Source organism: Acanthopagrus latus, chromosome 8 (genome assembly GCF_904848185.1).
Source record: "Acanthopagrus latus isolate v.2019 chromosome 8, fAcaLat1.1, whole genome shotgun sequence".
NCBI lineage: Eukaryota > Metazoa > Chordata > Actinopteri > Spariformes > Sparidae > Acanthopagrus > Acanthopagrus latus.
The window spans coordinates 29,795,270-29,823,180 of record NC_051046.1 but is presented as its reverse complement, the minus strand read 5'-3'; the positions used below and the strand labels follow the sequence as shown (position 1 = coordinate 29,823,180).

General features: G+C 39.9%; 3 protein-coding genes across 5 annotated transcripts in view; 1 reads left to right on the top strand and 2 right to left on the bottom strand.

The window, feature by feature from the left end:
• Positions 1-15,609, bottom strand: utp4 (UTP4 small subunit processome component). Its single transcript, XM_037106123.1, has 17 exons — positions 15,477-15,609; positions 15,119-15,282; positions 14,505-14,693; positions 14,325-14,409; positions 13,958-14,047; positions 12,119-12,330; positions 11,847-12,018; positions 10,370-10,461; positions 10,178-10,274; positions 9,932-9,996; positions 8,286-8,402; positions 7,844-8,000; positions 3,915-4,021; positions 3,715-3,810; positions 3,429-3,614; positions 3,155-3,265; positions 1-294 (listed from the first exon to the last, which is right to left on the bottom strand). Exons 2-17 carry the CDS (start codon positions 15,275-15,277, stop codon positions 178-180), a joined length of 2,052 nt encoding a protein of 683 aa, XP_036962018.1. The 5' UTR covers positions 15,278-15,282; positions 15,477-15,609; the 3' UTR covers positions 1-177.
• On the top strand, positions 15,597-22,123 carry chtf8 (CTF8, chromosome transmission fidelity factor 8 homolog (S. cerevisiae)). The gene is made up of 3 exons (XM_037106125.1): positions 15,597-15,754; positions 16,160-16,283; positions 21,533-22,123. The coding sequence occupies exons 1-3, from the start codon at positions 15,735-15,737 to the stop codon at positions 21,812-21,814; spliced, it is 426 nt and encodes a 141-aa protein (XP_036962020.1). The 5' UTR covers positions 15,597-15,734; the 3' UTR covers positions 21,815-22,123.
• Positions 22,124-24,714: 2,591 nt separating this feature from the next.
• Positions 24,715-27,911, bottom strand: part of tango6 (transport and golgi organization 6 homolog (Drosophila)) — a 35,133-nt gene continuing 31,936 nt past the window's right edge. For all 3 annotated transcript variants that reach the window (XM_037106122.1, XM_037106119.1, XM_037106120.1), the window contains one exon: positions 24,715-26,649. In XM_037106122.1, coding sequence (XP_036962017.1) covers positions 26,473-26,649 — 177 coding nt within the window. In that variant the 3' untranslated portion in view covers positions 24,715-26,472. The remainder of the gene's footprint in view (positions 26,650-27,911) is intronic.

Here is a 27,911-nt window from a genome sequence, read left to right as displayed (position 1 = left end):
TGTAAGTAAATAGTTTTGTTTATTACTTAGTCAAACAATTTCTTTACAATTAGTGGTGGCACATTGTATTAAATATACTGAAACTGCCATATCACAAATTATTTTCAACAAAAAGTAATCCTTCCCCAACATGAACCTCTGGGCTGGAACACCTCCAGGAAACCTGCTTCACTTCATTTATGAGGCAAACTTTTTCTGCCGGACCGGAGCAGGCAGCTGAGACATCATGTCCAGCAGTGGGCGCTCCACCACAACCAGCGAATGGTCCTCCAGTAAACTCACACACATCACGTGCTGTTGGACCCAAACATCAAAACAGAAAACATCAGTTTGAATATAATTGTTATGGAAAAGACTCACTGCAGCCAGGGTTTCTAACTGTCAAATGGTTAACATTCTTTCTCAAACTGAGAATGGGCTGTTGGATAATGGGAGGTTTTACCACAGCTACAAGACACTTGTTTCAGCTTGAATCATCATCAGGGACATAAGCAGGGATGGTGATAGTCTACCAAAGAGGACTTGTGCAGCAATGAGCAGCAGAGTATATTCATGGTGGAACTAACCTGTACTGTAAATGTACTGCCACCAGACAACCTCTACACTAGATGTTCTGTCTGCTAGTCCTCCGCCCTGTTGTTAAATGTGGCCGGCACTCTTAAGACACCAGCGACCAAGCTTGGTGGTTGACCATTTATTCGTTCAGTTGAAATATTATTTTTAATACTTACAGCCAATTTTAACAAAATGAGATTAATTTCGATCACACAGCTTGTTATCATGAAAGGATTATGTTTAATTGCTTGACAGCCCTAATAAATCTGTACTTGAATTTAACATCTAAAAGATATCGGGTATATTGACCAGTTTTCAAAAGGTAGCACCAAAACTATAGGGGCAGCATAATCACAAACAGCTGCTCACTCTACCCTCTGCTGTAGATATTAGCAGTCAGCTAGAAGCTCCGTTAGCTGCGGAACTAAGCGCACCTCATGGCTGACAAAATTCTGCCTGCACCACAATTTTGGATAAAAGCAATAAATGGGGCTCAGCTTTACCAAACCATGCCACTTTGTGAACATTACTGGACACCAAGATGGTGACTCTCAAACCGACAGAGGCCAGTTTAGAGACAGGGGATGTACTGTAGCACAGAGGATATTCACAGCTGCTATGATCAGGAACATATCTCCAGAAAAAAAAGTGTATGATTTCCCGTGTAGTAAAGAAAATGGGTGAAAAAATACAGCATTTTGTGAATTTATTTTGTTGACGTATTAGACTAGACTAGAAGCAAATTTGCCACTTTTATATCTCCAAGCTGAAACTATATTGGTAGAAGTAAGATAAAATATTTGAGAGTGTTGTAAACAGCAGTGCAGTGGACTTCCTGATGTTAAACTGACATCTCATCAGAATCCTACACAGCACAGACCGCTGCTCTGTTTTAATGTAAAGCTCCTCTTAGTCTCAATGTCCACTTCGAAGCAGTGCAAAGTGGCATTCGGGATAAAGAAATGGTTGTTAGGGGTCAACATTTCTCTTAGTTTGATGAGTGATGGATCTGTTTAGCTGTCAGCCTATGAGCACCATCAGACTGACACCAGTCAGGCGTTACAGCCCCGACCTCTGGCTTCTCCATTCACATTTCCATGGCTCTGCAAGGTGGATCAGAGCTGCAGCAAAACTGTCCCCCCTCTTTGAATCTGACTTTCACACAGCTGGCAAGGCAGCGTATAGGTGCATGATTCCTGCACTGAAAGGGCAGTGTGAATGAGGCCGGTGGGTTGATTATCTGGGCTTTCATTGACTGTTGTTTCATAATTTGCTTAACAAGTTATACAATGTACATCAGTAAAAATTTTCTCCTTTAATAATTTGTTCATCAGTCTGATGGGTTATCAGTGTGCCCTTATTTATTTAGATGAGCAGTGTAGATGTAGCAGGACTTAACAAGCAGGATTTCATTTTTCCAACCATTGTTGTTAAAAAACACAAACACATTACGTGGTAAGTTCTAATATGTATTTTTGCCAGGAATGTCCCAATCAGGTTCTTTTTTAACCTCCATCAGATCCGAGTCCTTTAATATTTAGTATCTGCCGATACAGAGTCCCGATCCGATACTTAGCCTTGACTAATATTTTCTTGGATGATACAGCTGCATTAAGAAAAAAAGGACCTGCATCCAAGCTGTTCTACCTAAATTGATAAACATAGTTTTTTTATGTGGTTGAAACAAAGTGTAAACTTTCATATGGCTCTTTCTTATTCTACATATGCTACTGCAACATTGGCCTACCACCTTCTTTGTGTTAGCAGTTAAGTCTATGATGCTGCACTGTGACAGCAGACCCTCGTGTACAGCAGCTGAAGTGTGTGAGACGCAGCCCACGCTCGGTACCTCCATATCATCCATTGCTTTTTTCATATTCCTTACACTGTCATGTAAAATGATGTGGACACATTGCTTGTCTATATCACACACGTTCAGCATCTCCTCGGTTGCATGTTTTACATGCTCTGCTGTATGAGACCCACGAGACTGGTGCGCCAGCACGTTGCAACTCCAAAATGGAATCAATATAATGTAGTGCCGAGATGGTATTGCATACTGGGGATTCAAAAACTCCAGGTGATGAAGAAAACCCTGATCCTTTCCCACAGAGATGAGCTGGTTATCCAGAATGATTAATTCAGTGACCGTCTCGTAATATTTTATCATACCAAATCAGTAGTATTAAATGCAGCTCTTTTGTTACCCCTAGCGAAACAGTCGTATTGCAGATGTTACAAGTTGCCGTTGGACTGCTTTTGCTTTCCACATCCAAGTTACTTCCACACTACAGTTTGCCACATTAACATTACGTGTGCGTCATTGTGCCACAAATTGTGCTTTGATGTAAAAAAAATAAAATAAAATAAAATAAAATAAATAAATAAAAATCAGGCTTGGGTCCACGTTCAAAATTGCCAATCCCCAATCAGTGGAAAAATGCCCATATCGGCCTGATCCCAATCCTGCAGATTGGAACTGGACATCCCTAATTTTTGCTGTTATATGTATTACCGGAAGATGATGCATGTTTTTGAAATGCTAAGGTGTCTAGTTATCCAATATGGGATGGGCCAAACATTGGCATGATGATGTTACCTTGAAATTCTTGCATATCTTGAAGGCATGACTGTGTCTGATCCTTTCTTGCTCAGGGAGGCTCCTCAGTGTCATCTGATTGTAAAGCAAAGTCTTTGCTTCAGGGAGGGGCTGTGTGTGAAAACGAAGACAGAATATAGCTGTAGTAGTATCACATCATTATCACATTTCACTGAGAAGACTGAAAAACTGATAAAGCAATGAGCATGACATGTTCTGATGATTTTGAATCCACTAGGCGGACAGGTGTATCTTTAAATACATGCTCACATACCAGACTTTGGTCAATGATGCAGAACATGAACACGTCATGCAGAAAGATGTGAGCTGGGTTTTTAAGACTGAAGGTGATGTGTGTGACAGGTGTGTCCCTCTCCAACCATAGAGAGTGCAGTCCTTGTTTCTGCAGCTTTCGACTCCACTCTGTGTACTCTTTCTGCACCAGAGAGTACTCAAAGATCTGAAAAACACACAGACACAGACACACACACACACACACACAGTTACTGGTAGGCTGAACAGGTTAGGGCAGTTTAGACAAAATGTGTTGCAGTATTTACCTGCTGGTCAGCATGCACCACAACTAAGTTGCTCGTTGTTGGGTGGATGGCTATGGCTGTGGGACAGGAGCTGTATGTTGGAACTGTACAATGCAGCTGCAAACATAGAGAGCCATAAAGAGTTACTGTTGTTTCTATTGCTACAATTGAAAGTTTATCTAGCAAGAAATAATGTGAGGAGAAAAAGAGTGCCAACTCACCTTACGCTTGTGAAGGTCGTACACGTGAATCTCACAGTCTGTGTTAGCTGTAGCGATCCATTTGCCATCCTCACTGGTACACAGCAGATGCACTGGCTGTCTGGATCCTAGACATCACACACAAGGAAGGTTTATATACTGAAGAACAGAAGGCTACAGGAGGGTAGGTGGTCCTTATTTAAATCAAACATGCCACCTTCAATTCTATATTTCTCTAAATTGTTTCTGCAGTGCCTCTTTGGGTCCCCCCTCTCAAATACAATACAGAAGGTGACTGAAGACAATTTTTTTTCTTGTATTTAGGGCATTTAGCAGATACTTCTGTCCAAAGTGACTTACAATAAGTAGATTTGTCACAAGCAAGAAGCCACAATATCGCATCAACAAAGAAAAAAGGAAAAGACAGAAAAAAATGGAAAGTTCTTAGAAGTGTCTCTGGGAAGACAATTGTCAAGACCCTTATTGTTCTGTCACTTTCATATAATCACACATACAACTGTTCACCAAACCACTGACAGTTGAAGACAATAACATTAATCATCTTCATATAATGCAGTGTTTTGCTGAGAAACCCGAGTCCTGGCATTCATATAGATGCAACTTGACACACATCAGCCACACAAACAGCACCGCAGAAAAACTGCACTCACTACAGCACTCCACAATCGCAGTGAACCCCCAGCAGAACAACGCACCCTGCCCCACCACAACAACGGCTCTGGAATAGCCCAAGGAATGTAACAGAGATCAAGACCTCAACTGTCCTCCAAATTCCCCAGATCCCAATCTAATTAACATTCTGTTCAAGTGACACAAGTATGACCCAAAGAGGTCCCGTCCTGGATCACACTTGGCTCTGACACATTGAGACATGGACGTAGGACTTCAGGGGCATCCTGTGGAGGCATTTGGAGGCCAGGTTGACAATTTAAGCTCTGTCATTATCCTATAGAGATTCCTGAGCAGTTTCTGCTGTGTGACGGGGTCATGGTGCTGCTGGGGGACCCTGTCATTGGGAAATGCTGCTGCCATCAGGGCCCGTACTTGGTCTGCAACCATGTTGGGGTGGCTGGTATGTGACAAGTAGAACCCACATGAATGTCAGGATCCAAGGTTTCCTAGCAGAGCATTGTACTGTAATGACATGTTAGATGTTATAAGAGTTAAAACCACTGACTGCTGAAATTAATATCTCATCAGTGTTAATTGAGTTGTTTTATTAAAATGAATTTCATTTGAAGATCTCAAAACAATACATTTGTTACACATTTTGTTGAGCGGTGTCATGTGACAACTTTGTGAAAGGGCGCTATATAAATAAAACTGACTTGAGCTGACAATATTTAAGCTTGTAAATTTGTTTAATTTGACGGCGTGTTTCACTTGGTTACCTGTCTACCTAATTTTCAGAAGAGAGTTAGAGTCAGGAAGGAAATCGACAAACGCAAGTAAACTTAAAAAGAATGAAACTCCGAAAACACAACAGTCACATCAGATACATTTTTGTAGTTTAACTTTGTCATCACTCTGAGGAATAAGGAATCGAAGATGTTTAGGGCTGAGAGTGTGTTGAAGACCATCACAGTGCTCCATAATTTTTCATGTAATCCTAATTCTTTATTTTTATTTTTAAGTTAAATCCTATAGTATTATATACAAAATAAATTGTTACCTCATCGCTTGACTAAATAGTCAGTGCTCTTGTGGATCAGTCCATGTATAGAAAACACGTTTCTTGTCCATAAGGACCACCATAGCTGCTGCGGCTTCTAAAATGTCTTTGGCTAAATGCCAGTAAATACACAATATATTACACACTTTACCTGCCTAGATTAACATATGACTTTATAGAACTCTAACTTATGTGAACTATGTGACTATGTAAATTTCACTCGTGGAACATAAAGCACTGGTTTACTGGCAGACATGGAAATCAGTGACTCCTGTTTAGCCGCTTCTCATACCTTTACAGATAGTGGTTTAGAGGCAGTCTAGTCTGGGAAGCTTATGTTACGAATTTAGGCTTTTATTTTGGCCTGAAGAACAGAATAACTGGGTTTAGTCTTGAAAAAGATGTACAGTGCGTTCAGAAAGTATTCTCCTTCACTTTTTTCACATTTTGACATGTTGCAGCCTTATGCTAAAATCATTGACAGTCATTTTCCTCCTCAATCAACACGCAAAACACCATAATAACAAAGCGCAAACAGAATTTTAGGATTTTTTGCAAAATTATTTTTTTAAAAAAGGAAAAAACTGAAATATTCAGACCATTTACTCAGTACTTAGTTGAAGCAGCTTTGGAGTCTTCTTGGGTATAATGTGACATGCTTTGCAACAGGCCCTGACCTTTATGGATTTCCTGGGAAACATACCCCAAAACTCACCAAACACAAAACGAAAAATTTCATAATTCAACATCATTGGGTGTGGGCTTGCTGGAAACCTTGACTCCTACATGCACACACATTTACAAAATTCAGTATGCATATGTATCATGACCAGACACTCAAAAAAGGTCCATGGACCCAAACCATCTGTCCAACAGGATGTCCGCATATTGATTTTCGCCGCCATTTTGATGCATTTCCATGCCTCATACATTAACAAACTATATATATCTATACATCTATGCATCAATACTGTGGCATATCCAAAGCGCCACCTACTGGACACAGGAAGTCACTGAAGATGTCGCTTGCGTTTTGAGTGACATGTATCCTATTTAGATAGGAGCCTTTTGACAGGTGACAGGTGGGCGTGCCTTCCAACAGCACTGTAGCCCAAACGTTTGGTTGCGAGGGCCTGTTCATCGCTGCTTGCAACTGTATTTTTTTGTTCTTTCAACAAAAACAAATTATAAAAAAACACTTGCAACAAAGATAAAATGAAGGCAGAACATTCTACTGTTTTAGAATACTTTTGTCAAAATTATTGTAGGAACATATTTTGACAAATACGTCTAAAATACAAGGGGCATTTTGAAACACAGACATTAAGCATTTTTCAAACAGCAAAGCATGTCTACATGATTATAGCTTGCATTTACAAGTGATTAATTTATTATCATCTTTATATTTAAGTAACAGGTAGGTGTATAAGTAACATAAGTATATAATAAGCAAATCATTACTTGAAACGCACCTCTGATGCCCTCTAAACATTAATTCACATTGTTTTCCTACTCTCATTTTGAACCATTAGGTCATTATAAACCAAACTTCGACCAGAAACGCCTTTTCTTGCTCAGTCATAAGGTTAACTTTATATGGCAAAGTGGAATCATGATTAATAAGAAGACATAACAGTTGTTGCCGTAGAGTTAAGGATTGGGATGTTAAACTTGCATTATTCATTTAATTCTAGGCCAGCTGATCAAGAGAAACGGGATGCATCTGAACTACATTTTTAAGTGTCATAGCAGAGTCTGAATACATATGTGATTTGAGTTTTTCCTTTTTAATACATTTGCTAACATTTCTAAAATTCTGGTTCAGCTTTGCCATTATGGTGTGTTGAGTGTAGACTGAATACATTTTTTACCCTTCAAACAATTAATGAATAATTAATTCCAAGGCTGCGACATAACAAATTATGAAGAAAATGAGGGTCTGAATACACTGTATTACTACTGTTGTAGTGGACACAATGCACAGAGACCAGGACCAGTGGTGGCTTAATAAAGTGGCTGTATATATAATTAACTTAATTAATTTAAAAAAAAAAAAAAAAAGACTTGCAGCCTTTGTCAAAGAAGTTACATCTGGATCTTGGTACATTACTGTAAAGTGACCCCATTTTCAACAGAAATAATCAAATGTCTTAACTGGAATGGAATGGAATGTGGAATGTGATGCTCACAAGTAACAATATTGCAGTAAGTACAATATTCAGAAAAGTGAGCAATCAGACATTGGACTAAGACTCACCTGACTTGGGTTTGAGAGTGTGAAGGTATTTACACTCCATCTGGTTGAGGGCAACAACAATGACTGATGAATGTCTGGAAGAAACAAAGAACTTGGTGGAGTCTGAGGAGAAGCAGAGCTGGTGGCCCAAGCAAAGGTCTTTGGGTAGTTTGGACACCTGGAGGGAGGAAGATGAAGGAGACAGAAAAATGAGCTTCATCATGGTCACGTTACCTACAGTCTATCAATGTGTAACTCAAAAATGCCTCAGACACATACTAAGTGTTCACAGAACCTAGATTTACATTTAGCTCATGCTCTTAGTAGACTTAGAATGGTGAGGTTTGACTGTGTCCATAAAGAAGGATTGCCTCTGACACTTTGATAAAGAACTCATACATATAATCATGTTGATGAACAGGGCTGTGTGAACAATGAGCAGTGTTAGTGTTGAGCAGCCAACCTTGGTAATGCTGATGCTGTTGTATTGTAATCTGTAGAGACGGACACTGGAGACTGTAGAGTATGCCAGCCATTCTCCACATGGTGACAAAGCACTGCTGTAGATATGATCGTCCCCCTGCAAGAGTCAACACACCCTTTTTAAACACAGCATGCACTGGAAATGTTACAAAAGACTGTCTAAATGACACTGAAGACACCGAGTTTCAGAATGAATGTGAAACCATCTTGAACAATGCTCCCTAGATCTTATGATGCTACTACTTAATGAGGAAGCCAAGAAGCAGAAATGTCAAACTCAGAATGAAGAGCCACAATTAAGAGTACATTCTTACAAAATTTAAAGAACAGCATCTCCCATGTAAAAACAAATAAGTTGAAAGAATGATTGGAGAAGTTACAGAGATAAGACTGTACACCAGGAGCAAAACCATGATTAACATATCATGCATCCTACTCTCAACCAGCCATGTTTCTGATCTATTTAAAAGGTCTTACTTTTGCCCTCACAAATACAGTCACAGAGTAAAAGCAGATAGTTCTATTGCAAATTAAGAGCTCAAAGTTTGGCATCATACCACCACAGTCAAGCGGCCTCACGCATCTACACTCAGCAGGATACATCAAGAACACCATCCAAGCTCAAGTGTACTTTCACACACATATTCAATCACACTCTGGAAAGTTTACAAAAGAAGTGACATAAAAAAAGTGATTATAATCTGTCCAAAGAGGAAACAAAGGCTCTAAAATGGGTTTTGACTGATGAAAAACATCATAATCAAAAGAGGTGATAAAGGAGGAAGCAGTGGTGGTTAGGGGTAGAGACCAGTACATCACAGAGGCCAAAGCAGCTGGATAAGTCTGAGTGATATGAACCTTCACTGTCCAACCCCATAGAACAAATTAAGACTGAATTGAGCATTATGCTCCTACAGGTGCAGATTAAAGAGTAGACTGCTCAAAAAGAATGTTATTTTCTATTTAGTGATAGGCAGAGAATCCATCCTTTTTACATCACTAAAGAAAACAGGGACAACCTAGACACTTTGAAACCATTTTCAGAGAATTAAACAGATTTGCGACTCAAGCAAGGAAGATTTAGAAAAAACTGCCCAAGACATGAGTCAAAGTTTTAGGAAGAGAGGATATAAACACAACACTGCATCCCCAACTTACAATAAGAGCAAAAAGTCTTTGTAGAGAACAATTATTGGTTCATAAACAGAAGCCATAACAAAGCTCAGATCAGGTGTACTTTCTGACACAAGATGGTAATGAAGCAAATAAAAAACAAATCATTAAAAAGGAGAAATGGGACAAAGGTGCACGTTTTTAGAAAAGCTCTTCCACATTCCTCTCACTATTAGTTTTAAGAGAGCCCCTACACACATATTTGCCTGAGTCTTCTTAATCAATGAAAAACACTGGTGTTAGTAAGCAGATTTTGTGATTGAGGCATGGCGGTTTGGCTTAGACTCTAACATGTCACAATAAATTATAAGATCTTCAGTATATCTTTGCCACTCAGAAGAAAAACAAAAATAATGGTAAAACTTTGACCTTTTACCTGTCTGACATGGTTACAGCAGAGATAGGCTTCCAGTGAGCCTCAAAATTCAAAAGATACAAACAATCAGTGCATACCTTTCCCTTCAGCTGAATCAGTTTCTCTGGTTTTCTCTTCACAGGCAGACTGTCACCAGGCTTTCCTGTCAGGACGCAGTATAAACAGGCATAATTCTTACACTATACAGCTGTTGAATCAGAATTCTCACTATTGCGGTTTCACTTCATACATTTCTTTTACCATCACTAAAGCTGTATGCCATTTCCTGCCCAACTATGCATTGTGTGTGTGTGTGTGTGTGTGTGTGTGTGTGTTTTCCTCACCATGTCCATCACTCTCTCCTACTCTCCACAGCTCTAAATGATCAGGGAACTGGAAGAGCAGTAGTCCTGCCTTCTTTGCACAACAAACCAAGCTTCTCTGCATGGAAGACGGATAAATGTAAAGCATGTCATCATGGTAACAGCCATGCTCCAGACTGTGAGAGGTTTATCTTCTACTAAATATGTACTCACATGTGGTAAAGCTATTTTGCGCATCGCTGACTCCTGCGTGTTCTTCTCCACCTTGTCCAGCAGGGGTCGCACCACCAGCTGGGTGTCCATACCTGACATGATTACCAACATCATGTGTATATGGTACAATACTTATAATAAAAATTTTGGCAATCATCAAGCAATCAAAAATAAACCTTATCATTACAAGTTTTGTGCCTAATGAAAATAAATCGCATATGCAATTTTTGCTATAAGCATTTAAAAATATTTCAGTGCAAAAGTATTTTGGTAGATGAGTGAGTCAATGAATAAATGGACACTCTAAACTTCAAATGGAGGTTATATTTTAAGCTTGTTAATCTGTTATTTTTTCTATAATTAATAAATCGATGTCATCAATGGTTTTAGTGTCTGAATGCGGAAAATAATGTTAACACAGTATTTAAGAGTCTCCAGCATTGCTATCAGCTCTTAATGCTTTACAGCAATTAGTAGTGTCACAACATCAGATTTTCACTACATGATTATCATGGCCAAAAGACTTGCAGATGCTAGTTAGCTTGTAGCAGGTTTGTCTTGATTTTTATGGAGGCAACTTGACGTGCATTATTGCCACCTACTGTGACAGTGGAAGAATGGAAATGATATACACAATATTATGTGCAATGTTAGCGTCCTGTCCAATTTGTATTTCACAGTTATTGTCGGTTGTGATATACCGAGACAAAAATATTAGCAATACATGCAGATGTTCACAATAACAATGCTAACATGCTGTAGGTGTAATATTCACCAAGTTCATAATGTTCACCACATCAGTTCAGCATAGTAACGTGAATAAATGTTTGCCAATTAGCACTGTATCAGAGAGAGCAGTTCAGGCTGATGGAAATGTCATTCGTACGTATAATCAGTTTTGGTAGTAAACCAAAGTATTGGACAAACTGCCATGGTCTGCCTGATGGTGAAACTAGAAAAAGTATAATGACAGATTTCATTACAGTAATTAGATTTCATCCTCTGCAGACTGGGCATTCTGACCAGCACTGCCATCCACAGAGCCTTCCTGCTTGAATGACCAAAATTTGGAACTGGCCATTAGATCAAATTGAGACTAATTTTCCAAGAGATTAATTTGTTTTCACAGCCAGTAGAACAAAGCAAATATAGCAGCAGATATAGAAAATACATAAAATGTTTAGATTCATGCCTCTTCCAGTCTCCTAGCTCATAGTGTTTTTAGCAAAGCAGTTGGTTCTGGGCTGCTATGGCAGATGAGACAAAACTCCTGTTGAAGCAATTTGTAAGGAGTGGAGCTATACAGGGATCTCTCTCAGATTTGTAGATTTGTGTATGATAATTTAAGGGATCACCCTCTTAGTTTCCTTCCTGCTTGGCTTTATCAAATTCTAACTCTCTCTCCTTTTCTTTTGAGACTGAATTTCAGTTTAATAATGAGCATGAAGTAATACATTGATCCAACATCAACACTGACCTCCAGAGACCACAGCAGTCTCAGTGTGTGCGAGTGCTCTCACATCATGCGAGTGGTTTTTAAAGGTCCTTGTTCTGACCCACTCCTTCTCCTGTTGATCCACAGTGGAGCTGATGAACTGAAACTGGACAACAGTGCCCTCTGATGTCCCAGCTATCAGACTGCTCTCGTCCTGTTAGATATTCAAAAAGTTTATCATTCTGTAGGGAGGTGCACCTGAAATGTTCCCTTTAAAAGTTGTGTAATATGTCACAGTTCTTGACCACACTTACCTGTGACAAAGACAGACAAAGGACATCCCACTTGGTGATCAGGTGAGTTCTGACCAGAGTTCCTGTAAGCCCATCCCAGATTTGGACCTTTCCTGCAGAATCACCGCTAATGATTGTGTAGTCAGACAGGAATGTGACGCTCCAAACCACAACCTCTCTGCTCTTGGATGCCCCAGCACCTCTCTCCACCAGCATTCTGTGTATGGCATGGCCTGAAGTCAGCAAAGAAAACACAAACTCTAAGGTTAAAATTACATCATTAGGAGATATTTAAAGAATTCATGGAGTTTTAACAGACACTTAAAGGGACATTCCGGTGTAAGTTTAATCCATGGTCTAAACCACCGTGAAACTGTGTTAAGACTCCCTCTCAAGAGATCAAGTTAGCAGACTGCTAATTTACAGAGTTTTATCAACCTCAGAAACGACCGCACGACAACAATACACAGCAGTAAATGGATCCAAATATAAACCGCCACCAAAAAGCCACAAATAATGCTCAGAACTGCACCAAACTTCAGAAACAGTACAAATAGGGTCTCAGCACACAGTCCAGGGCATCTAACCTCGGCTAGCTTAGCTGGATTTCTATTGTGAAGCTAAAAACAGATTTCAACTCTCCCCCATCAGCTTCCGGATCAGGGAAGTCCCAACGCGACGATTACAGAGTGCGGTTAGAAATGCTCAATTCTGTTCTTTTCCCTGTCCGCTCTTGATAATAAACCGTTATAAACTGGCAGGTAAGACACATATGAACTTTGATTATCCATGGAATCATAATAATACGTTTTCATCCATGAGCCACGGAACTCTACTGCACTCGGTAATCGACTTGTCAGGACTTAATGTCAACAGGAAGCTGCTGCAGAAGAGTGGTAAAATTTGTCAACTTTTCAGTAGAAATCCAGCTAAGCTAGTGAAGTTTTAATGCCCCCAACTATGTGCTGAGACCCTATTTGCACTGTTCTTAAGTTTGGTGCTGTTGTGAGCATTATTTGGTGGCGATTTATATTTGGATCCATTAACTGCAGTGTATTGTTGTTGTGCGGTCATTTCTGAGGTTGATAAAACTCCGTAAATTAGCAGTCTGCTAACTTAATCTCTCAAGAGGGAGTCTAGCACAGTTTCACGATGTGTTAGACCATGGATTAAATTTACACCGGAATATCCCTTTAACAAATCTGATGCATGGTTTGCAAAGCTTTTTAGGAGTAAAGTTCAAGCACTTTTAGGATACCTGAACCACAAATATCAGTTTACAGAATTTCTTTATAACCACTGCAAGCAATGTACATTGCTACCACCCCTTTATTTTACAAGCTGTTCCTACTAACCTTGATCATTTAATCAGCCCAGAGACAAACAAAGACATTGTTTTTCTATTTGAATGTTAATAATATTTTTGGTTTACATGAGTGATTGTGTAGATAAAAACACCAGATCATATTGAAATCAAACATTTTTCAAGGACTTCATTCAAAGCCACGCATATTCCCAACCTTGAACACATAACGGTGAATATCAAGGACTTCCCGCAAGTTAAAGACTTTGAATGAAACTTTCTGATGCCAATTTAAAAATATTTCCACTAGGCGTGCAGGTGGTCAAGTGGTTAGAGCGCATGCCATGAACGCAGTGGACCCTGGTTCGAATCTGGCCAGAGGACCTGCACTGCATGTCACTCACCCCATCTCTTTCCCCTTTCTGATCTGTCCACTGTCAAAATAAATGCATCTATGCCTCAAAAAACCTTTAAAAAAAAAATAATCATAATATTTCAACCGATGGTAGGCTCCTTTTCAGTGCTAATCGCTTCAGGATCTGGTTGCATCTCCTTACCTGTTTCAGCATTAAAGACTCTGATCATGTCCATCATTCCAGCAGCAATCAGTGTACCAGAGGGATGCCAAGACACAGATACGATACGACCTAGAAGAACACAAATGTCTTAAATAGTCACAAAGTGCCTATAAAAAGTATTCAACTGATCCCTGTGCAACCAGTTTCACGTCGTTTGACATTGTAAATCTTTAGTCAAAAAGCTAAATTACATTGACCATGATTCAATTTATAAAAGCAATCAAATGGGAAAACAAATAAGGGAACCAATATATTTTTAAACTGTAAATAACTAAGTAAGCACAGATATGTAATTATGAATAAAATTGCCAGGTGGAAAAGTAAAAACACCATTGACTCAGCTTACCTTTCTGCCTTTCCAAGTTTCTTTCAAACTGAATCATTTCCTTCAATATTTCAAATATCTTTACTGTCCCATCCTCACAACCAACCTGAAAAAAATATTTAACAAACAATAAGAACTTACGGTTAGACAAGGCTCATCATTTCAATTCTCACCCATTAACCTGAGGTTTTTATGACTGACCATTAGCAGTGTTCCCTGTTTATTGCCACCAATTGTCCAGATTGGTCCTCCATAGGCCTCGACAGTGTACTTGGGCCTCAGGTTCTCCAGGTCATACTCTGTGACCTCTCCATTCAACCCAGCACTGAACAGACGCTGACCCACCCAACACAGAGCCTCAACAGCCCTGCCATCCTGTCCTGGGATGACCTGTGCAGTGACATCAAAACAAGTTTGGAGGTTAGCCAAATTCAAATATCTGACTTCTAGCCCAAAACCCAGCACTTAATCAAATACACTGTTATGCAAAATCCAACTGAGGGATTGAGCAGTTTAGTGATTCACCATCTATCTAAAAAAGTGCATGTGAGATGAAAATGTGGCTTGTGGTATTTCAAGTAGCACTGCGGGGCACTCTTTAACACAGCATAGATGTACAGTTAGCTTAACGTTACTGTTCGTTAGATTCTCATTAACAAAGTTTTTATCACCCACAACACCAGCCTAACACGTAGATCTTCATTGTACACAGTGCTATTCAGTTGTTAATCTGCCAAAATCAGAAGTCAGTTTTACAGTGCCAGGCACGAGTGGACAGCGTGTGAAGGTTATCGGTTCTTCCTCAGAGGTGTTACCTTTTCTTGGAAGTAGTGGTCAGCGAAGTTGAAGATCTCAAGCGCTCCATCAGCCCGGACCAGAGCCAGTCGCTCCGTTTGACTGTTAAACGCCATGGCTCTGATAGCACTGGGCATGTAGTCGAAGAACCGAACACGGTGCACCTTGAACTCACCCATTTTCACTATTAAGAAATGCAAACAGGCAGGTTAGTGGAGCTTGGCAGACGACAGCAAAGGCATCCTGTAAACCTGCTGCCCGTTAGCCATAACACGAGCCTCCCTGGTTACACAAACAGGAGGCAGACTATAGTTCACCATTTCGTTTAACGTCAACAAGTTAACAACAAGTTCACAATCATTATAAACCATAAATTACCCGTTGTTTGTCCTTCACGATCACTAAACCTTATTGGCTATTCAGTCCACACGCTGGAAACAGCAGCAGCCACGTTGGGGACGTTTGAACCGGTACTGAAAATCATTAGCGGAAATACGTCATCAACTTGCATTACGCACAGCTGGCGGGAAATACCCCAGTGTTATGAGCACGGACTGAACGGTGTTGGTTATCGAGACTGCTGTACTGGAGCCACTTAATGTAATATTTTGCTTCTGTTAACTGTCTGTCAGGACAATGGTTCAGATACTCATACGGTAAGAATGGTGACTATCTCAAGTTTTACGCTCTTCTTTCTCGTACATTAGTATTAGTATTATATCACGGGTTAAAGACAGGCTAACATTGGTTAAAGTTTATATTGTCTGGAGGACGAATAATGAAGGCAACGTTGGCTAGAACTGACAGGGACAAAATGCTGTATTCATGGAAGAAGTTTGTGGAAGGACTTGGGGAATCGGATGTAAAATTTAAAAGGGTTATATTGAAGGTACTGTCCACCGACAGTGCTGTCTACATTTTGGATGTAAATGTTTGACTGAAGGTTGGTATGACGCTGTTGGCTCCATCCCCTACAGTTTTCAGAGTTTAATATGATTTACTTTTACAATTAAGTTTTTAAAGTTGTCTGTATAACTACTGGGGTGCATTTATTCCTGTAGAGGCAGTGTGGATGGCAGCAGTGCTCCAGAATGGCTGCTGCTGGAGCTGCAGGGAGAGATGGTTTCCCGACACAACTCCGGCCTGGCAGGAAATGTGATGGGCGACCTACTCTACACTAAAGAGGTAAACACGGGAATAAAATGCACACTGGTGGTTTTCAAATGCAAACTACGTTTTAGGGGTAATGTGTGGTCAAAAATGGCTGATTTACTTAACTGATGGAGCCTATTCATTGCATAAGTAAAAAATTATGTACATGCAAACTACAATGTGAAAAGTAATTGTGTGTCTGTCAGAAGCAGGACATGGCATTGAAACAGTGAGAAAGAGTGCACATGGCCTTCCTTGGGGTCCATTAATAATCCCATTTTCTTTTTACATGTTGCTTGCAGAGTATTTGCGATAGGATCATTTCAGGCCAGCTCCCCCCAGTTCATGTCATGGATTTTCTTGAAAAAGAAAAGTCACTGGACCTTGCAAAATCTTAAAGCTATAGTCCAAAGACCTTTTGAATTTTTGAAGTTCAGCCATCTAAGCCAAATGTAATCATTTTGGGATTCTTTGTAGGCCTATGTTTATTCTAAGCCTCACCAACTGCTTTTTTTCCATTGGATGAGGTTGACATGTGTCTTCAAATCCAAGAAACCCTCAGGATAATTAAGATTAATATTTTGTCAGGACACAGGTGACAACATGAAATCATCTTTGCAACAACCCAAGCCATAACAACATTATAAGGTGTAACTTACAAATTCCCCAACCCAATGAAAAGTAGACCCAACAGGAATCACACAAAGATAGAAAACATTGAACTGGACACAGTTCAAATATCTACCAATGAAATAAAACCAGATATGTAATATTACAGCCAGTGAAAAGTATGAAAAATAGCTGTTGAAACCAGTGGCGGCTGGTGACTGAAATAATTGGCTGGAGGAAAACCAGTCCACATTATCATGTTAACTTATACAAGTCAACTACTAATCCCTACTTTCTTATATTCAGTAAAAATGAAGCAATAAAACAGTGACTTACAAGACTCCTTTAAAAAACATCTTATTAAATGGCAAAAGGCTGTTGACATTAGGACCATGAGAGAGGAGCAGAGAGCAGAGAGGCTGTTGGCATCAGGACATCAGGACCATGAGATGTACAGTGGGCTAATATACAGGACACACAAAAAATACCAATGTGTACCCCATCTGGGAATTAATCCCCAGTCACCTGTGTGGCAAGCAACCGCTCTACCCACTGTGCTACCGCAGCAGTCAATATACGTAGTTCACGACAGCATAGGACATCACACTCATCACTCATCACAATCACCCAAAACAACTTTGTTGCTGCTCTGTATTGTGTCCCGGTCATGCCACTAATGTTATGTCCTCTAGCAGGACGAATGAAACAAAAACTATGAATTATCTTTCTGACTGCTTCTTTCTAATTTCTCCGAAGTTTTTTTTTTCTTTCAGAAATGTGCTTATATTTTCTTTGAAACCTATTCCAATATTGCTGAAAACTCCATATTTCTTGTCCAAGCATGGCTGGCAGTGAAAGTTGTAAAAGACATATAAGTATTTTTTGTTTATGGTTGAATAAATGTGAGAATGAAATTTGGAAACTGTTATTGGACCAACCTGCTGTCAATCTTATATTCTGGTTGCTGATTGGTAAGGGAGGCCGTCCTCCCTTAGCGTGTCATTTTATGTGTCTTAGCCAATCATAGATCAGCATGAAAAAAATCCTAAATGCATTGAGTGACTGGAAAGAGATCCCTCCCACGAAGGACAGAAGCCCTCTGTCCTCCTCTAGCCCCCACCTTCCTGCTCCCTGCTCCTCTCACAGACTGCTCTGTCTCCTCCCTCTGCAGCTGAAGCTGTTGACAGCTGTTGTTTTAAGTGGATTTTCTTCCAAAGAAGAAACTTTTTTTATGATATAATATAAATATAATATTTTATAAATGATATAGAGATTTGGTAATGATTTATTTCAACCAGTTACTCTTTCTTAAAAAAAAAAATTGATCTTCCTCTTGCCTCTCAAAAATAGAGGAGGACCAACCTCTATGGACGAGCCTCCTCAGGTTGAAACATTCCATGTTTTCATTTATGTACATAGTAAGGTCCAGGAATATTTGGAAAGTGACACATTTTTCATAATTTTTGGCTCTTTACACCACCACAATGGATTTGAAATGAAATAATACAAATTACATTGAAGTGCAGACTTTAAGCTTTGATTTGAGGGTAATTACATCAAAACTGGAGGAAGGGTTTAGGAATTGAAACTGTGTTCATAGATTAGAAGGCCAGTATCTTGGGATTGAAGAATTAAGATGTGATGAGGTCAGATAAATAAGATAGTGCTAATCCATGTGATATTTTGTATGTGAGCAGTAGCACTTCCTACCAAGGAAGCCAGTATAGGGAGGACAGGATGGGTCATCATCATGAGCACATCCTAGCTATCATGTCCTTGCTAGCAGCCGCATTTTGAACAAGTTGGAGGCTTCTCACACTACAGTTGGGTTGCCCGGAGAACAGAACTTTGCAGTAATCAAGTTTGGATGAGGCAAAGGCTTGTATCAGAGTTTTAGCATCAGAGTTATTATAGATTGGAATTTTGCAGAGATAAATGAAGTTAGTTGTAGTAATTGAATGCAAGGGAGGAAACAAAAGTCACACCAAGGTTTTTGAGGGAGGGGCTATTTGAAATGACACAGTTTTAAAAAAGAATTTAAGGGACGTGTCCTTATAAAGACTACTCTTGCCATAAAGAACCAACCATTGACAGTCCAGTTTTATCTGCATCGAGGACCAGGAAGTTTAATGACATCTAATCCCTAATAGTGCATAGACACCCTTCAAGATTTGATATTTGAGACTGGTCATTTGGCAAACGTGGTACATATAGTTGCGTGTCATTTGCATAACAGTGGAAATTAATATTAAACTTGTGAATGATAGCACGGAGGAGCAGCATCCTACTAAATTTAAAAAATCAGTGGACCTAGGACAGACCCTAGTCGAACATCATATTGCACTTTTGAATAGTCTGAAATATTATTCAGTCAAATATGAACTGAACCAAGATGGACCAATTTGGTTCTCAAGCCGAAATAGGAGGATTCTGTGGTCAGTGGTGTCAAAAGCTACATTTTCCAGCTCCAGAAGTCGGAGAAAAGAGGACTGGTCTGAGTCAGTGGAAAGCAGAAGATTATTGGTCACCTTAGTAAGTGCCGTTTTGGTGGAGTGGATTGATCTAAAGCTGGATTGAAAGGGTTCATGGAGGTTATTACAAGAGAGATGATTGATAACTTGGTATGCAATGGTTCTCTCACAGATTTTGAAAAGGATTTCTGGATCAAAGTGTGTTTATTTGAGTGGAGGTTTAATAACAGTGGTTTTATAGGCTGAGGGCACCATGTCATTGGAGAGTGATGTGTTGATGTTAAGCAGTGAGGGACTTAGAATTTGAAGAAGTTCTTTGAAAAGTGGTGCAGGGAGAGGAGAGACGGTAGACAGGTTGAAGGTTTGGCAGTGTCAACTGAGTGAGACTGTTTCAAGCTTAGTTTGCTGTTCAACTGGGGAGCAGAGGAGGGGACATTCAAAGGGGTGGAGTCCAGACATTGCTGAGAGAACAAACCATCAATTTGATTTCTAACTATGTCAGTCTTATGGGTAAAAGATTCAATTAAAGCATCAGCAGAACACACAGCACTAAGGAAGTCTGTTTATTCTGGGTGAGTTATGCATCTGTGTTGATAAGCCTGGAGTAGTAGGTTCCTTCCAAGGGTAGGTGTATGTTTTTTTAGGCAACGTTTTTAATTATTTATTTATTTTTATTTGCCGTAGTGGTTGGTATGAGAGAGTCCAGAGTGCTCCACAGTGCTGTATTCAAATTATTGGTATAAGTGTCGAAGGGGCCATACAAGGAGAAGAAAAGTGTAAGAACATACTGTTTGTGTCAGTGTGAAAGTTTAATGTTGAGAGTCAAACACAGAGGAAAGGGTCAGTGTCCCTGATGACATCATCATCACTAGCCACAGCGATGTACAGACCTCTGTTGTCTGGAGGAGTCAACGGATGGATGCTGGGCGAACCCTCAACGTTGTGGACAGGAGGGGGTGAACTGTGGTGGGTACATTTGTTGCTGGAAACTGGGGGTGACAGCCTGCTTTGCTGTATTCCGAATTTTGGGTCTTTTTGGAGCAAGCAATGCTGGGTCGCTGTAGTCAGTCACCCAGTTTCCCCTCCCCAAACATATGCAACAGCTGTTTGCACATTCGCGAGTGGAAAATACACACTAAAGCTAAACCGAAACCAGCTCCAGAGAAGGAGAGGAGAGACCCTGACCTGGTGAACAGAATAATCCATCTCAGATTCATTGTGTGACTTTGAGAATGCCAGATGACTTGCTGTAATTAATTTCATTTGTTTATACAATGGATAACTTGAAATATAATTTCCACGAGGCTCTTCTTATCAGCTGACAGACCACAGGAAATACACTTGGCATGCAATATTCCTCATACCTGCAGCTGTAGCAGCGTTTGAGCTCAACGTGTAAGAAGCTTACCGTTATTTTGATCATTGCTTTCAATTATTATTGATTACATAAATTAATACACTTAAAGTGGTCAGGTTGGGAACCCATATCCATGCATCTTTCTTCTTGTTGCATTTAGTGTTACTTGAAATAACCAATAACTTGACTGTAGCTGTAATGCGGCTCATAAGTAAACGTTTGATTCATTGGTTCATTCAGCCATATCATTGTTTCTGTTTCATTGATACAAAGTTGTACAGCGTATCTCCATATTTTTTTTTTTTCTGGGGGGGGGGAATATTACAAATTTATAATTTTTTCTCATACTTTTCGTTTGCTAAATAGGCTACACTAGGCTATGACTGTTCTACCTGCAGGAATAGACTAGGATCAAATACATATAACTTCTTCTTCCCCTTAACTGGCAATTACATAGTAAACTTAATTTCAGATGCCTTTTTTTGCGCTGCCCCATTTGAAATGCCCACCTCCACCTGCTGGACAGGTTTAGGAAGTATTAGGGGGTGGAGTGTCAGGAGGTTGCTTGCAATGCATACTAGTATGTGTAGGCATGCTGTGGAAGCTGGAAAACTCTAATAACCCTACTTTCTCTGCAACTCACACTGAGGATTTTTATCGCCTTAATTAAGTAAATTTACCACCAACACTGAATGGGATAGCCACATACAAAATGGCAAATTTCCCTTTGATTTCCCCCAAGAATTTCAACTTGCTGTGCAGCTATTACAATTCCAAGACTGCCCTTGCCATCCTGTGGTTCAAGACACTTGTGTTGACTCTGCTGTTCTTCTTCCGTCCACCAGGGGGTGCCAGTGCTGATTGTAGGACATCACATTCTGTATGGGAAGCAGGTCAAACTGGAAAAACCCTTCGCTGTCCTCACCAAGCACTCTTGCCATTCGCAAGTCAGCCTGAACAGCCATGACAACGTCAGTAGCAGGGATGATGTCATGCAGGTACCCATGGAGACAAATCAGCAAGGACCTACCACAACCTCTTACTCTGTGTCTGCAGTCATCAAACGGAAGTTGATCTTTAAGACGCGTCCCAAGCCTATCATAACAAATGTTCCCAAGAAGGTGTAATGACATTGTGTGATGTAAAACTGAGACATCTAACCTGTACTGAACTTTATTTCCTTTTTAACTGAATACACCTCAGTTAGTGTCATCCAGCTGTGACAAGATGCAGATTGATCATACATGATCAATACTAAGCTGAACTGATCCAAACAAGATTTTCAGGCTTCTTGTTCTTATAAAAAAATGCTGCACATAAAAAAAATGTATTGCTCTGTGATGAACTAGCTGCTTTTGCACACTGACAAGAATTGCATCCTGGGTGAAATTATTAATATTTGTGGAAAGAAAATTAAAGAATGTCGGAGATCAAAAGTTTAAATCCACAAGAGCTCAAGGGACACACAGGCCCTAGATGGCAACATTATCATTTACTGTTACTGGGTTAGACATCTTCTCTGCATTGCATATCATGTCAGAAGGTGGGTTGCTCCCAAATACTTTAAGTCCACTTTAACTTAAAAAATATTAGTAATTGTTTTCAGGTAAACTCGTTACATTCAATTACTTTATGATTCCAGGAGCTATCCTGTGATGAAGAGTTGTCATTTAATGTTGGTGTACCTGCTCTCTGCCTACCCCCCCACATCCAGCTCTACTTCACTAACTAGCTTTTTGTATTACTCACAATTAATTTCTCATAATTTAATCCAATACATGTCAGTTAGATTGGAGAAATAATCAATAATGAAATCATGATTTAAAAATATCGTTACAGAAAGCAGATGGCAGAAATATGCCACAGAAGTAGGCATCTGATTACTCACAATTAGCACAAGTGTGGGTATTGCAAGATACCCAAGGTTTGACTCAGGAACTGAAGTTTAGAGGAAAGGTTGTGCAGGATGGAAAATAACTTGCATTTGGTAGGTGTGGTTTGAATCTGGGTAATGAGCTTAGTTTGTAAAATGTGTTTATTATTTAATACATCTACTGTTGTATTTTCTGGAGATATAGCTAAATATTCCCTAGATTTATTCAGCACTACCTGTGCAACCTGACTGGGCTGCAGGTACTGTCTCATGCTGTCAGTAGTGACAAGGACACTAGCAGAACACAAAACTGGAGAAGAATCAGAAGAATCATTCCCTTTTTGGGGTTGTCTTGCGTTTGCCCCTCATCTTTATTCACTATACATACTGGTTTGGAATGAAATGCAGTAGATACAGTGAAATAATGAAGCTCTTATTTGATTCCTGTAATATAGTTCTCATTTAGATCCAACTAGAGACCATCTTGTGATGGGATTACACCAGCTGTGATACCTGTCATTAGGTTCAAATTCCAACCCAAGAGTACTCAGTAGTCATTAATACATGGGTTCATCTCTCAGACCACATTATCTTAGAACTGGGTCTAGTACTCAAAGCTGCTTCTGTGTTAGTTTGTGCAACACAAAATGTGTCTCCAGAACCACATTTTGCCATCAACTTCACACACACAGACTGACAAGGCGAAAACATTACTAGTTAACTAGTCGCCGTTCAGTTGGTAAGCAGGAGTCCCATGTACAAACGCCTTGTCCTTAATGCAGCAGCCCCAGGTTTGAGTCCTGGCCTGGGGCCCTTTGCTGCATGACATCCCCCTCTCTCATCCTGTTTCCTATCATCTCTGAAGCTGTTCTATCAACAAATCTATATAAAGGCCAAAAAATAAATACATTTAAAAAACTAATTACAGCTAGTAATAATGGCATGTTCATGGATGTGGCCAGTGGTACAGTGGCACTGTTGGCAAAAAAGGCATTAAGCCCCATAGACCCATTCATTTGAACAAGGTGTGCTGAGGCAGGGAAACATCTAAAACATGCAAAAAAAAAAAAACTGCCTTAGCTGATATAAATATGTTTCTGAATTAGAGAGATTTTGAACTAATTTGCCTGATGTAGGTGGTTTATTTATCAACACAAAAACTCCACTTCCATTTATTGAGCTTATAGTTTGAGATCTACGGGTCTGCTCATGTGATTTATAAACCGCAAACTAATGATTAGCTGATGCCAATATGATGCTTGTGTCAAGCTGTGATAGGCTGCAAAGTCATAATTAATGATTGCTGAAGACTGTGTACAAACTGCTCATGTGTCGGTCAATATTGAAATCAATCAGAATCAGATCTAACAGGAGTGTTTCTCTGACTTTGTGTACAGAATGAAGGCTGTTGGGAAACTGTCCAACTTGATGGCAGCTTTTCAGCCGCCCCCTGCTGCTGCTGCCTAATCTCATCTACTTTGCAGCCAAGGTCCAGACTTTTTACTTAGCCTTTACTTTTGTTGCTGGGTCTTTCAGTATCTTCATGATTGTGCAACATCCTGCCTAATGACATTACTTGTTTTTTTCTAATTTTTCATTCATAAGAGCTTTGGACTGTACCCTCCCTGCTGCCTAATTTATGTTCATCAAACACAAAGCTGAACTGCAGAATCCCAGCGACAGAGATTGATCACAGCCACATTAAGATGAGTGGAGATAACAAAAGAAGGTTGATCACTACAATCATCAGTTTTGTGCTGTGAAAGAAGTGATTGAGGCCTAAATGTTGAAGCTCTGATTCTCTGGTCCAATTAATTCTTGAAAATGTATCTGTTTTTACATAAACACACAATACAGTGAACAAAAATATAATCAGGATATTGAAAGGGATGGCATGATCAGCCATTTAAAATCATGAAGACATTCTCTATTTCATATGAATGGGTGACTAAAATAATAAGCATTTTAATTGAATTAGGAAAATTCCAGGATCCTGTGATGCCTAGAGATGGCCGCTGTTTGAACTTTCAAGTTTACACCTAAACAGTCTGCTCAAACTACAAAATAAAAACACGGCACATAGAGAAAATGAATCTGTCCAATCTTAAATCATATTACATTTAAAAACCTGAAAAAACAGAGTGAAAGCAAAGCTCTTGTGTCTGTCACTTCAGAAGAAATGTCTTTGGTCCTCAGTCTTCACATTTTTATTTATGCAATGAATGAACAAATGTCAAATGTCCAAAACTTAAGAGAATACTCTCCACTAGTAAAACTTTACTGTTACGCAAGCATTATTTGGCACCTTTACACTAATAAAAGTGACCATATTAAAAATCTTTGATGCACTGATCGAAGCTATGACCCAATGGTGAATGTAAACTGAATTGGACTGCAGCGGACAATAATAACTTACTGTTCAAGAGCACCAAATATCTTGCTGTATTTCATGTTCAGAAATGTTGGATACTTTGCTAACATAATTACAGATAAGACAACTTGTCATATTCTCTGCATTTCCTGAATATTTGTACGCTCAGCAGTAGTTTTTAGTCACAATATGAACATGTTTATAGGATAAGTTTAGATGCTCGTATGTGCACCAAAAGAGTTTTAAGTTTCTGTATTTGTTCAGCCTGTCCATTCTGGCTACATAGTCCCCACATGGGACCACACTTGATGGAAGCCAGAAGTATCCTGCTGCTCTTACTCAAAAAGTGCATCTGCAAAAATGTATTTTTTTCCCATACCGGCAAATCCCCTTAATCTGTGGAAGTCTCCAAGACTCTGTTCAGACCTGGTGACCTGTTTCAACAATTCTAACCACTAAACTAGTAAGAACACTTTATCCGGACCTGCCCACTGTTGCCTGTTGAGAAGTCCCCAGACTCCTAAAAACTCGCTTAGTAAAGTTGTTGAGTTAGGAGAAACATGATAAGCTTTATGAAACACTGTCTGAGACAAATTATTCATTATTTGGGCCTCATGTAAATAATTTAATGTTAAATAGTAAACAAAAACTGTCTACTTGCCATGTGAGCATTGTATTTCAACTGACTTGTAAAAATCAGAAAGTATGCCTTTTGGTGTGTTGAGACAGAGCACAAACTTTTCAAAACATTTTCGCATTAATTTTGCTGGACTGTTTTTGCAATCCATGTTCACAAAGAGAGACAGACGTTCACTATAGCTAGAAAATAACTCATTGGCGAACAGTGTGTGTAAGGAGTTGCTGTGTGAGTGTCACTTCTGACTTATCTCAGAACTCCCCAAGAACTCCCCATTCTTTCTGGTATTTTCTTTTAGACTCTCCCTTATTCATCTCATCTCTTTTTTTTATAAAGTAGATTCATGAAGTGCCAGGATGAGAAGTTATTTTAACACACAAGTTGACAGAATTCTACTTGAAAGAAAAGGTGATGTCTCAGATGTACGAATAACAGCAGATTCTCAATGAATAGCCGCATGCATCCTCTGTGAATTTTGACCAGTTACAGTACGGACGTGATTTATGGAGCCAAGCTGACATATACCAGTAGCTTTGTTGCTAAAGTAACTGCTGTTAAATGTAAGGTTAGCTGATTAACAGGTCAGTTAGGTATGCTGCCCTATTTTCTGACTCAGACCTGAGATACCAGGAACCCAAACCAAGCCGGTCCTTAAACCGACCTCCATCCTTTTGGAGGCTGTGTTATGTCCCAGTTCAGCCATGTTCAATGGGAAGTGCCAGTCCTGGGACAGGTGGCATCAACAACAAATAGCACTACATTAGCCCTTTCATAGGAACTTCAAGGTATTTTACACATCATATAAAAGGCAAAACTAGTATCGACTATGACCACAGCATATAAAAATAATGTCCTTGAAACTATAAAGGGGTCATAAAGAGCCCACAGAAATAAACGTTGAGCTCTATGGCAGGACAACAATCTTCTTTTCCAGCTTCTGCTCAGGGAAGATGAACCTCTTCATCACATCATCAAGCTCCTCCAGAGCCAGCTGGGCATGGAGCACTGCAACTTCATCGGGGTCTGAGCGAACAACCCACTTCAGAGCTCGGTACAGGTCCAACAAAACATCACAGAGAACCTGGAGAAGTCATAGGAGAGAGTGGAGAAAGATGGAGGTTACACTTTTGAAACAACACTTTGGTCTGTATGATGGATGTTCATAAGAGTTTTGGCCACACTGTATCTACCAAACAACACATCTTTTTTTGACTAACCCTTCACAGCGGGACCTTTGATTTAACAATTCCTTTTTTTACCCCTTCTCTTTGTGTTTTCCATGATCATCTTCATGACTATTTATAGGCAACTATGGGCATTACAGGGCTGGTTGCATTCCGGTGCTGTGCCGGATCTCCGGCGTACCAGCATGACTGCGAAAAGAAATCGGGTTTGCCCAGAGATCTAATATACAGTTCTATGGATCTAACAGACGTGCAACTTTCACTCAGTCACACTAACATTAGGTCTACTAGCCAATCAGAAATACGGTGGCCAAACAGATTGATCCAGAGAGCAGTCGCTCCATGTGCTGTTGAATCTGGGTTTTCCATATTGGCAACACGCACTGTAGTGTAAGGATGGACTGCAAATTCATGAAGCCAGGGGGAGACACTAAAGATGCTGACAAAGGCATTAAGAAAAAATGGCACTGGGCTTGGATAGACGATAGAGGTGGTTAAAAATATATCGATTCATCAGTGCATTGCAATATATTTTTTCCCAATACAGTATCGATTCAGAAAATCCTCTGAATCGATTCAGGCAAGCAGCGGCCCCTGACCACCTGTTGTCCCTCACCAGACACCTCTCAGTCCCTGCCTCCAGCAGCTGGAACCGCCTCACCCACGACCTCACTCTAGGGTCGGAGGGTGATGCACCACGGAAACACTGTCGGAGCTGCAGAGGCGAGTAGCCGATGTCTGACGCACCGCTGTTTCAGAGACTGTACACTCCCAGCGCAGCCGGTCTCACCCTGGTCGCTGCACTGTGCGCCCGCAGGTACACTCTCCTCCGGGGAGAGAGGGGGGTTCAATGTCAACGTTTTACCCCCTCGAGTCTTGCTGTCCAGGTTTACATCAGACAAAAATGTACCATGCAGTCCCAGAAACAATGGCACTTTCTCAGCTATTATGGTTGCCCACTTATGGTTGCAACTACGGTTGCACTAAACACATCGTGTACCTTTGTTTATATTTCACTTCAAACTAGAACTTATAATTTAAGATTACTTTTTTGAATGTAAAAATTATCAACAGGTACTCTAATAGATTTGTTAATTTCTACTTATTACTGAATCGATATTGAAGCATTTAAATCAATGTTGAATCAAATTGATATTGA